The sequence below is a fragment of the Taeniopygia guttata genome, chromosome 5 (genome assembly GCF_048771995.1).
Source record: "Taeniopygia guttata chromosome 5, bTaeGut7.mat, whole genome shotgun sequence".
Classification (NCBI taxonomy): Eukaryota; Metazoa; Chordata; class Aves; order Passeriformes; family Estrildidae; genus Taeniopygia; species Taeniopygia guttata.
Genome location: NC_133030.1, coordinates 19,977,466 through 19,989,484, shown reverse-complemented (window position 1 = coordinate 19,989,484; position 12,019 = coordinate 19,977,466). Strand labels below are relative to the sequence as shown.

Below are 12,019 nucleotides of genomic sequence, written 5' to 3'. Positions count from 1 at the left end.
ACAGTTTCCAGGCACTGTTTTGATGCTCCTAGAAATAAGAACATTGCATGACATTACCATAGATGGAGTAGGTTGGATTAAACCCAAGCCAGAGCCTTTTAGTTGTATTGGCTGTATCCCTTACCTGTGGTAGATGGACTCAAGCAGCTGCTTTGTCATGAGTGGAGTAGCACAGGGACTTGCAAGAACTACTGTGATGTTTTATTTTCTTCTTCAGCCACTTATACTTCACAAATAAGATGAGTTTCTCTCCTGACTGGTATAAAATTACACTAGATCATGTCACACATTTGCATTATGTTTGCAGAAGAAATGAAGCAGCATATAAAAGTCAAAGGCCAACGAGAATTTTTTTAGTGCTGAGGAATCTGTGATCTGCTAAAGGGCCAACACCCACCCTCTGTTGTGATAGGAGAGTGATACCTGGCTACTATTTGATGGCACTTCATTGATTTTGAGTCAGTTTTTGTAGAATATGAAAAAATACTAGAGATGTCATAAAATACCACTTAAAATCCTTTGATGCATAGTATGGGAATATCAGGTCTCTAAACTCTCACTAATGCAGTAAGACTGAATGATTCCAACTGAAAGCAGTAATGAGACTAAAATGAAACACTGTTAATGTGTTAAGGCTGCATATGTTGTATATTTTCCCAGAAATAATTACTGCAGATTTCTTTGAGCTTTATTGATCAGCGGGAGTTTTTGCACATTCATAAAATATATAGTCCAAACATAAACAGAGCTGTACTATATATCCAGCAGGCATAAGGCATGAAAGGCTTTGTCACAATCAGAATGAATTAGCCATTAAGGCTTTCAGAGAATAATAGCTGATGAACCAAATTTAGATACATGACGTTTTCATAATGGAGTTTCTGTTCATGAGTTTGCTTATATACATTACTGCCTTTTTACAGTTTATGAGCAAACTTATCATTTTTATGCTGAAAAAAAATGATTGTGAGACTAAAGAGATGTACTTCCAAGGAAGTACTTAAAGAGCTAAATATGCACAACATGGGGGAGAGAGGGCTCAGATGGGACCATAAATCCTCAAATACTCAAGGAGTATAAATGCTGTGGACAGAAAGGAAGCATTTGTGGTGCTGTAAGTAGGAGCAAGTGCATGGAACTAATAAGGAGCGTTCAGACCGAGTGTCAGCAAAAACCTTTGGTACTGGGATGTGTAATCAGAATCCACTGTGATGGAAATTGGTAGAAACAAACTGCCCTTTCTCTTTGGCTCTGAAGTTCATGTAGTAGATTAATACACTGGGATTTTGTTGACTGTAATTCCAGTTATTATTGAAGTCTGGGCATTGTCCTGTCATTTCTTGTTCACTGCTCTGTCTTTTTCTGTACAAGTCTTCCAGGCTACAGAGGAAGTTACTTCTAAGTGCAATTCCCTCTGCACTTTCTCTTCTGTTCTCCTCTCCTTGCTCAGTACCTTGTAAAAGAAAATCAAAGGAAATTTAAAAAGAAAAAAAAGGGAATCTTTTGTAATGTTCCTAGTCCCTATTAATATATCAGCTCACGATGCCTTCAGGGAATTATGTTAAATCAAACTTCTTGTGAGAACTACTGATACATTGAACACTTTTGCTTTCAAAAGTGGAAGAAAGTTTCTTTTTTTTTGAATACAGACAAAATCTGTACCATATGAGTTTTTATTCTGTAAAAGTCAAGTACCAATATGTTATTAAAAAGCTGTTCTGGGAAGTCTGAAAATGCTTGAGGATGAACTTCATATTGCTCTGCTTACAAAACCAGATCCAACAATGGCAAAAATACAGGACCTATATAAAGAGTGGGTGGTTCTCCAGTACCTGGAGTTCTTTCTTTCAGTATCTCTGTGGCAATTGTGACATAGATTCAGACTTTTTTTTAGGTGGCTTGAATTTTTCCAAAGTGGGGAATATGCAGTAAATTTGGCAATAGTTTATAGCATTCAGAACTTCGGACAGTGTTACCCTTTTTGGTGCTTGACTAATGCATCATAGTTTGTTGATGCATCTGTTGTCATAGTTAGGTTGGGCATGGAGATGCTACAATTCTGCAGGAAGATAAAAGGCTTTAACAATGTCAGCCATAGTAATGACATACAATGTCACTCAGTCCATTAAATAATATTTAAATATAAATAATATAATCCATTATAAAATTATAGAAAAATTAGAAAGCATATTAAATTTGAGGAAAAGTTTAAATTTTCAACAGCATGGTAAAGTGTGGCTCTAAGTGTTTATAATCTAAAAATCAAGCAAAGATCTTTCAAATATACCTTTGTCTCAAATCAGAATAAAATGATAAATGTAGTAATTGGGTCTTTCTAGACCATACTAAGCCCCACATTCCTTTACATTTCTTGACCTGGAGAAGCAATGACACCTTCTTCCGGAATAAGAAAAGGCTACACCTAAAGTGCTTAATCCAATTTAAAGCTCCCCAGTAGAATAGACAAATGAATACCAGAAGGGAAGGAATCCAGTGGAGAGCCAATGTGATGATTGTGGGGCACATAATGTGCAAGGACAGACTGAGAGAGCTGGGCTTGTTCTGTCTTAGGAAATTAAAGCAGGGAGTATATTTTATTCATGTCTTCAACTACCTTGTAGTATAATATAAAGAAAATAGAGCCTTTGGAAGGATTCACAGGGATGGTACAAGAGATAACAGGCACAAGCTAAAACCAAAGGAAATTAGAGATGCAGAATATGTTTGTTATCTTTTTATCATTAATATAGTCAAGTATTGGGAAAAGGTATCCAGGGAGCCTGTAGGTGACTGTCCATCTTCATCCTTGGAGATGCTCCTAAGCTGACTGGGCACAGCTCTGTACAGCTTTGTGTAGCTGACTGTGCTTTTAGGAAGGTGTTGAACCAGGCAGTGCCCAGACGTCACTGACACCCTTTATGTGTCTGGGATTCTGAGAGATTTTGTCTTGTAGCACCCAGAGCTGGTTCATTCTTGAGTACCAAAGTTACATATGTACACATCAGGACCAGGCAGACTAATTAATAATTCTTCCAGGCTATGAAGACCAACTATCTTACCCTGAACACTTGTCTGTAATTTCTTCTACTAGGGTGTGTATTCATTAGGAAGTGAAATGTAATACTGAAATTAGAGATGATCAGTGAGGATTTGGTAGTCCAGCTTCACTAAAAGGCAAAATGTTTGTATCATTTGTATCATCACTGTACCAAACTTGCAGGTAATGTTACAGAGGAAGGACTGGCTGTAAATTTTCCTTTTTTTTTTTATCTCTTCATCCTGGGAGCTGGTGCAGGTGGAGGGCAGTTATCTTGCTGGAGCATTTTCCAGGAGCAACCTCCCTGCTCATGTGTTGTACTTCATAGTGTCTGTCAGAAAAGAAGCCAACTGTCCACCTTGCAGGCTGTTCAAATGTGATGGAAAACAGCACAGGCTGTCTGTTGGAGTTATTTGTTCAGTGTCATAGGAAGGTTATGCTAATTTGTTTGCAGTTTGGTGTAAGCAATATATGTGCTAGGCTATGAACTTTAAAATTGTTTTGGAATATATCACTGTTCAAAAGAAACAGCTGGCTCTCGGATCTTCCTACTACTTTCATGTTTGTTGAAGAGGAATTGAATAATTCTTTGCAAGAACCTTCTGTCTTCTGTCATGAGCTAAGCTGAGAAACAGGTCTGGCACACTGAGATCCTACTGTCCCCTTCTGAGACAGCCCCCCATCAAACTAAAGGCATTATTTCAGCAAGCAGTGGAAACAGAGCAGTCTGGAGTTTGCCATCAGTTATATCACATTTAGTCTCGTAGCAAAATGTTAGGAGGCTAACATGACAATCACACCTTGGTTTTCAATGTATTGGGTCACTTTTGCCTTTGGGAGACTGAGAGAAGGTCAGCTACTCCTGGCATGGAGAGATGGGCAATTTGAGCAACATGATCCTCCTATTAAGAAGATTTGGGAGGGAGAAGCAGTAGGGAAGAAGATGATCCAATCCTGTGTATTGGTGTGCCAGTCATCATCCACAGAGACAAGTGTCTGGAGCATTTTAGAAACCAAGGAATCCTGTTTGTTGGGAGGGAAATACTTATTAATTATTAACTTATTGTTAATAAGTTAATTTATTAATTTATTGAATTAACCTGTTGTTCTCTGCCTATATGAGCAGCAATAGAAACGTGCTTCAAGTGATGTACACAGGGTACAGCTCTTGATTCTCCAACTGGTATCAACAGCCTGAATGAACAAAACTGGAAGCAGTGAGTCAAAAGCCTGGTACAGATCCAGTGGGAATGGAGTTGAAAGTTGGGACCTCCTCTCCTCTAGCAGACTTTTCTCTCTGACAGCAGGAGGGTGGTACATATCCATGATGTAGGTTTGGTAGCAGTTGCATACTTCCTTTTCCATATACCTTTAATGAGAATCTCTGGGAAAGTCAAAGGCTTTGTAAAATATAAAGGTAGCTGCTGAGAAACTGGCTTTAGTTTTCTTAGGGTATGGAAATCAGCAGTGGTAGACAGAAGGGTGTTACCTTACCTCCTTCCTCATCAAAGCTTCTGTGGGATTATTTCAAGTGTAATTTATGAAAAGCTGAGCAGTAGGGACATCTCCACTGAACCTCTGCTGGGTTGCATCCCACTGTTTGACAAGTAGTATGGTAAACCATTTCTCTGTACAAGGTCAGATTAATCTTTTTTTATGGAGTTTCACATGAACGCTTTGCTTTGGGATTGTTGTTTCTCCATGCATAAATCTTTATTATACCAATAGCCTACAGCCCCAGTGAACCAAACAAAACTCAATTTTATTCTTCTCAGTATTTATCACCACAGTGAGAGAACTCCATTGAAAAGCAACTGGGAGAGTTTCCAGCAGGTGTGGTGGGGGTTTAGGTGCTGTGAGCCTTTGAGTTCATGTTTCTTCCTTATAAATTTAAATGGTATATGCCAAGCTGGGTCTGGCCCTGGATTGGACATCATTCCCTTTGGTTTGATACTGAGGATGGAAGTGAAAATGACCTGTTGTTGGGAGGTGCTGTGGACTGGAGGAGCAGGCTGTGAATGTGCACTTTTGTCGGGTGAATCGACTGCATTGGATGTGCTGCAATGTGCAGGGCTTGCTTTGCAGCCAGCACAGGCTGAAGCCTGATTGCTGCTTTCCAAGGTGTTGGTTTGGGTTAAGGTACAGCTCTTCTTGAGAAGGGGGATGGCAGATGAGCTGACATGCAAGTGCTTGTAGCATTTTGCAGGTGATGAGTGTGAAGCCTCTGCCTTGAGGTTGATCTCACTGAATTGTTTGTAATGAAAGATACAGCACAAGTCTCTACATTCTGCAAATGTGGGGATTCATAATACTTGTTAGTTATCAGTGATATAGCCATGAGGGCTCTGTCAATGCTTCTAAATGTAGAAAAAGATAGAATTGGCTACTTTATGCTTTTATATAAAACCAAAATATTTTTCTATGAAGATAAAGGATAATCCTTATCTAGGTTTTGACTTTCTAAACAATTAATTTTGGTTCACTGTATGGCTTCCAAGATTTGCAGTGCATGAAACCAAATTCCCAGCTTGGAGGATCCTCTTAGTCTATCTAGGGAAAGACTTAGACATAATATATGGCCATCACTGAGAGGATTTTTATTCTGATATTTCCTAAATTTTGAGTGCTTGACTCCACAATTTTAGCATCTTTTTTGACATCGGTGTCATGCCTATTTCTCTAGTATGACCTGAGGAAGGCTGGGAGCACTGTCAGGGTCTCGCCAGAAGGTCCAGCCTCCTTCATTGGATACAATGGCACAGCTGGCAAGAGCAGCTCTCTGCTCCAGTCTGAAGCTGGTAGCTTTTAGCAGAATTGGTGTTGTAGGGGGAAATACTCTTGAGATGTAAAATTTCACTGCATTTGTTACCAATTAAGATGAAATTTTAATTACTGATCCTAGTATTAAGAAATAATGACATACTTGAGAAAACATCTCTTGTGAAATTTCCCTCCAGACACCTTTCCTCCTCCCCTTGCCAGTCTCCAGTTCATTCCCTGCACATTATACTCAGTCATAGGGATCAGTGCAGGATGCTTTTCTTTTATGGCCACTCTTTATTTCTTGCTCTTTTTTTTTTTTTTTTTTTCCATGGCTCCAGCATGAGAACCTCCCCAGGCCATCATCCTCTTAAAGGCCTCATTCCTCCTGGTTATCTATGTAAACAAGTGTCTCCTGCCTGGATTGTCTGCTGCTTGTAGGTCCAGTTTTTCTAAATCTTTTAGCCAGATAATATCCTAAGTCAAACCATTCCCCATCTGCTGTTAAAAATGTTATTGTGTAAGAACATAAAATACTTATTTATGTACATACCTTCTCCTGCAGTCACTCCCTGGCTTCATCTGTAGTCTCTCCATGCTGCTGCATGCAGAGTAGGGAGAAAAAACTTTCTTGAGAGCACAGGAAAAACAGATCCCTAAGTTTTATTCCAGTTCGTGGACATACCCCCTGTTCCAGGCCATGTCCTGTGAAGTGGGGCTGAAGATTATTGGCTTTGGGGAGATGGCAGAAAGGCACCACAGGAGCAGAAAAGATCTCTGGGATATTTTGTGGCTTGTCTGGTTGTGTGTGAGCGTGTGGGTGTACGATTTGCAGGCTTTAACTGCTGAGCCCTCTCATCTCTGTGATGTGTGAAATGCACACTCTTGAAAGCGAATAATTTTCCCACAACATCCACTCGTAGCTGGGTAAGACAAAAGGCTGAAATTTCTGTGCCTGAAATTGAGCTCCACTGTGTCAGGTCCCTGCTCTAAACATGAGCAGTATGAGAGGATTTCAAATTAAAGCACTAGAAATTTAACCTGGGAAGAATAGCATACTTTGCCCTGCTTCATTCTTAGAAGTAATTGGAGTGCTATTTTTGATGTTCTTCCAAAACTTTTATCCTTTAGACAGAAACAAGCACAGAATATATCAGCACAGACAATTAAGGTTTGGCAAAATGATAAGCTGATGAATCTGAGGTCCTGGGGTAGAAAATGCTGATCACTGTATATAATGGGTAACAAAGAGTCCTTCTCCTTTGTTCTAGAAATTGTCTCATGCAATCCCGTCTATGACAGGGAATTTCACAGGCAGAAAATGGTGTTTGCATGCACATTTTGAATAAGTGGTGCTTTTATGGATGAGCAAAAAAGTACTCTACAGCCAAATAGACAGAGTGTCTGTGCATCTTTGCAAAGAGGGATATGCTTTGTCCTGTTTCAGCTAATGCTATGCAGCAGGCTAAAATTGTAAAAAATAAGCAAGCTGCACCAAGACAGGTTTGCAAAGCCATACAGAAGGTCAGTGTTGGATGGTAATGATATGGAAATCAGCTTGGATCACGGGCCTAAATGATGTCTGTGATTCAAAACTGGGCAGTAATAGGATCCAGTATTAGGGTCAGGCAGGTGTAAAAATACTGGTGATGAAAATCTGAAAATAAATAATTTAATATTCATGGGGCAAAATGCAACGACTTCTGTAATTGTACCAGGGGAGAAAAGTATTTTCCACTTTGTGACTTTTTGCCCTCCATTCAGTCACATAAATCCATGGGTTCAAAGGTTTGGTTTTGGCTTACCAGGCAGTACAGAAATTCTGATAAAGGCTTAGTAGCTATTAAACTTTTATAGGTTTGCAGCCTTGTGGTTGAAGAGACAGTAATTGTGTTTTTCTCTTGGGGATGGGATTCCAATTAAGTTGGTGCTGCTCAGTATTAGAATTTCATCCTAACAGGTTGCTAAGTGTGTGAATTTTGTGTTATAGGGAGCTAGACCTTTGCCTCAGCCTAAAAAGTTTTCAAAATTACTCTCTCCTTTACCTATCTATTCAAAACTCAGTTTCATTTAATGCTTTGATAGCACTCACTGTAAAGTCTTCAAGTGCTGTGTTGATGCTTCCTCAGACCCATCCAGTGTGGTAACAAAATGCAGAGGATGTGGCTTTCCTGAAGGGTTTGGCATTGCCAGCAGTTCCTCCCACCGAAGTCAATCAAAAAAGAGTTGAGGGCTTTAGAGAACCTGCCTGAAATCCTTGTGTTAAATGTTTTTTATCCAGTCCTTTGAGCTTTTGACTCCTGGATTTTAGGCAGTTCCATGGCTTATGAGAAGAAGGAGAGGTGGCCAACTTTGCTTTGATGCCTTCAATACAAATCAGCCCCTTTCACCTGAAACTCATGGGTGATTTGTGTAGCTCCCTGAAACTGCTCATAAAGCTGACTTGGTACACCTTTCACTTCCCTCTTGATCCCACAATTACCCTTGAAAGGAGCTGTGACTTTATGGCCCAGGTTACCTTATCTTGCCGTTGGAAGTTAAGCTGTGGATTTCATGGATATCATCACTAATATACAGTGGGGGGAAAAAAAAAAAAAAACAAAGAAAAGAAAACCTAGCATGGGAAGACTCCTGAAGGTTTGCTGTCAAAGAGAGCACTGGCTTGCTCTTGGTGTGGTTTTAGGCTATTCTACTGAAACCAGTACTATAAATGAGCCATGCTTATGCCCAGATACTGTAGTGTTTCCTCACTAGTCCTTTATCTGCTTTTTCAGTTGCAGCAGCTTTGTATCCTGCTGCCTGTATGACTCTCACTCCCCATTCTGCATGATCTGCTGAATGTACTTGCTGTGCACCCAGAAAAAGCTGAAATAGATGTTGATGGCTTTTGCTTTATCCCCTGTCCTTTCTTCTCTTGACAGTTTTTTATCATGCTGTTAATTATATTTCTGTTGGAGCTCACTGTTGTGATTCTGTTCTTCGTCTACACCGACAAGGTAAGTCAAATTCTTCATTTTTCTTTCCCCATCAGCAAATTTATATGCCCCTTTTCCCTATAAATAAATCATGAAGCACTTGGCTTGGTATGCACATCGTGCTTCGGTCTTCCTTGAGACACTCCTCTCAGAAGGAGCTCTCTCAGAATGCATAAGCAGCCTGGCAGGACTGGGCTGTCTTGCTTGCTCAAGTGTACAACTCAAGGTCACAGATACTGCCAAGTGCATCTGTCATTAACAAAAGAAAAGGAAACAAAAAACTTGACAAAAATGCCCACAAACAAACACCAAAACACCCCACAAAAAAGCAGAGAAGCCAACAAACCATACTAGGAGCATGTAGGAAGATACACCCATCAGAGTGAGCAGGATTTTTAAAAATACGTTTATGGTTTAAGAACCACATTGATACTGTTAAAAAGGAAGTGTCCTGAGCACAGGCAAAGGCATCAAATCAATTATCTTTCCACACTGCTTCTTACAGCACATGTGTACTTATAGCCTAGTGGAAAGCCAGGGTAAATGCATAAAAGTTCAATAAACACAGCTTTTGTTTGCACTTTCACATTTTGCTTATGTTTGACCATTGCTCCTTCAGTTGTACAGGCAATATTGCCTATCTGAATTCTCTTTATCCTTTTCTTTGAAAAAAATCTTATAAATAATAATAATAATAAATCCAAAACAAGGGCATAATTGTGTGCCACCTGCTTATTCAATCAAAATCAAAAGCCCCTTACAACTGAAGACCGAGGGAACTTAATGATCACAGGGAAGGTGACAAAATTTTACCATTAATTAGCATTTATCAGGAACATCAGTGGTAAACACTTTCTTTAGGAATGGAAAGACAATAACAAAAAAACCAACCCAAAAACAACACTGTGTTCATTAATACATAAATTATTAATATAATTAGTAGTATATTAGTGATATGAGTGATTATATATTAGTCATACCAGTGAGTGATTGTCAGATGCAGTTCTCAAGAGCTAGGTTCCATAACATTCTGTAGCTGGAACATGGAATTAACTTGCCAGGTAATTACAGTAGAAGGGACAATTGAAAATTTCTTGTATGCATTATTGGATTCTGAATTACTTGTCAGCTCTTGGCAGAAAGATCTACACATCGTACAGGAGTAAAGGCATCTACTTAATATGCAGTGGGTCCCCAAAACCCAAACACAACACTTGGCTATGTTTAGAAAGAAAATCAGTTAGAAAATATGATCATATCATTGTATAACAGACTTGCCTCACTGTGAATATAATGCTGATTTTTGGCTACAGAAATGATTAGAAGTGCGAGAATGGTGGCAGAGAGCTGTCAAGAAAAGGAATTATGGAGACAACCTAGATTCAGTTTGGGAAAGGAAAGAGAGCCTCTGCTTGGGAGATCTTAGAAAGATCTCTTAAGATCTCTTAGGAGATCTTAAAAAATTATAGTAATTTCTAAAATAATGGCAGACCTAAAATAAAGACCTGTCCTGAACCCAGAAGAAATAAATGAAAATGTTTTGGATTAGGTTAATAAAATAAATATTTCTTATATTCCAAGTCATTATCTGGTAGAAGTTCTGTTGTTGGCTGTTGTTGAGGCTGATAGATCAGTAAATGTGTGGGTATGGAGGAAAGAAAAGAAACCAATGAAGTATTTTTATTCATAAAGCAGTCAGTGCTGCTAAGTTGACAGGTGCGTTGAAGAGAATGTTTGTCCTCACTCTTCAGTGGTTAAAACAGTGAAAAAGTATCAGGAAGGATTCCCTCCATCCTTCAGCCTGTTGGTTTGTAGTGGGTTTTATTGATTGTTAATAAAGAAATCAGGAAATTAACTTTCCTCTGACTCACATACTGCAGGAGGTAGTACCCTGCAGTTGTCTCTAAGGTCAAAACAGAGTCTAAAATATGGGCTCCAGTTCAAGTGCAGTTTTACTGAGTTAACAAATTGCTGTAGTCTGGGTATTGCAGATGATCAAATTTGAGGCTCTTAATGTTCCTGTATGACTTTAAATCTTATACTGAGGAAATCAATAGTTTGTGTTACACTTGCAGTCCTGCCTACTGCAGAATAAATAAACCAGCAGCAGCCTAAAACGAATATTTTCATACAGCATTTTTAGAGTTTGTGTGCTGGCTTTCCTGATGTGAAAAACAATATTGCCACGTGTATGGGGAAGTAACGAACCCAGATAAGTCCACCACAGTAATTCAGTTAATGTAGATCCTTGGAAAATCAGTGAAGGAACATTCTACACTGACTTTTGTCCATCAGAAGAAAGTAAGGTTAGTTTTGTGTGCAGGAGAAAGGGACTCTGCAGATCATCTCTTTGAGCAACACCAGCCGCAGGGAGGTTGTGCATCCATGTGTGTGTGGACACAGTGCATGGGCTCCTGGGCAGGGAAGCAGCCTCTCTGTATCCATTGCCGGGGGTGTTGCTTTAGTGCTGTGTGAGTTACTAAACAGCATCATGTCAGAAGTTCTTTACAGCCATTCACAGATATTTTTTTGGCACAGGACTTTTAGTTGTTTTCTCTGGAAGGGTGTGCAGCTGTGGAGGTGAACTAGGACTCACAACAGTCTCAAGTCACCTGTTCTCAACTGTTCTCATTGTGGGAGAAGCCCAAAAATTGCCTCTGCCTCTCATTCTAGTGACTTGGTGTTCTCTGGGCTTTTAAGCAGCCAACTTGATCTTATGCCCTAGGATGTCATCTTTTCTTTTCTTGATGGATAAAGGTTCATCTTGATCTAATGAGATAAATGCTGCCCTGAAGCTGAAGACTCTTTCTCTGAGCTGACTGTCCACTGTGGTATTGTGAAGAGAGGGGGACTTGGAGAAAGCTCAGGAATCCCGTGTAGGAAGGAAAAGGGGTAGTGCCTTGTCCCTTGTAACTGCACTGTAGATCTCCTTGGCAGGGCCTGAGCTCAAACCTTGTTCAATATTCTTCCAACTGTCCTGACTAGTTGTGTTGCAAAATATGAATCTTGTGACTTCTGCAGAAGTGAATATGGCCTGTGATAGATTGCATTCCTATAGGATGGTTGTCAGAAAAAACCTATAGCCCTTTTGTTTTGTCCTGGCTGTTCCCAAAGCAGCAGGGGGACTGGTTCATAGGCTGTCTCCATCTCAGTGTGAGCACCTGAGGCTCCTGGAAACTCCTATTGGCATTTGCACCCATTCATGTAAAAGTTCCTAAAGTGTGGCTTCTAATTTTTTTGAGGTCAG

General features: G+C 39.7%; 1 protein-coding gene across 8 annotated transcripts in view; it reads left to right on the top strand.

The window, feature by feature from the left end:
* TSPAN4 (tetraspanin 4) overlaps nt 1-12,019 on the top strand; it is a 417,482-nt gene that overhangs the window by 355,040 nt on the left and 50,423 nt on the right. For all 8 annotated transcript variants that reach the window (XM_030275480.4, XM_072929804.1, XM_072929806.1 and 5 more), the window contains one exon: nt 8,719-8,793. In XM_030275480.4, the coding sequence (XP_030131340.1) occupies nt 8,719-8,793 (75 nt within the window). The remainder of the gene's footprint in view (nt 1-8,718; nt 8,794-12,019) is intronic.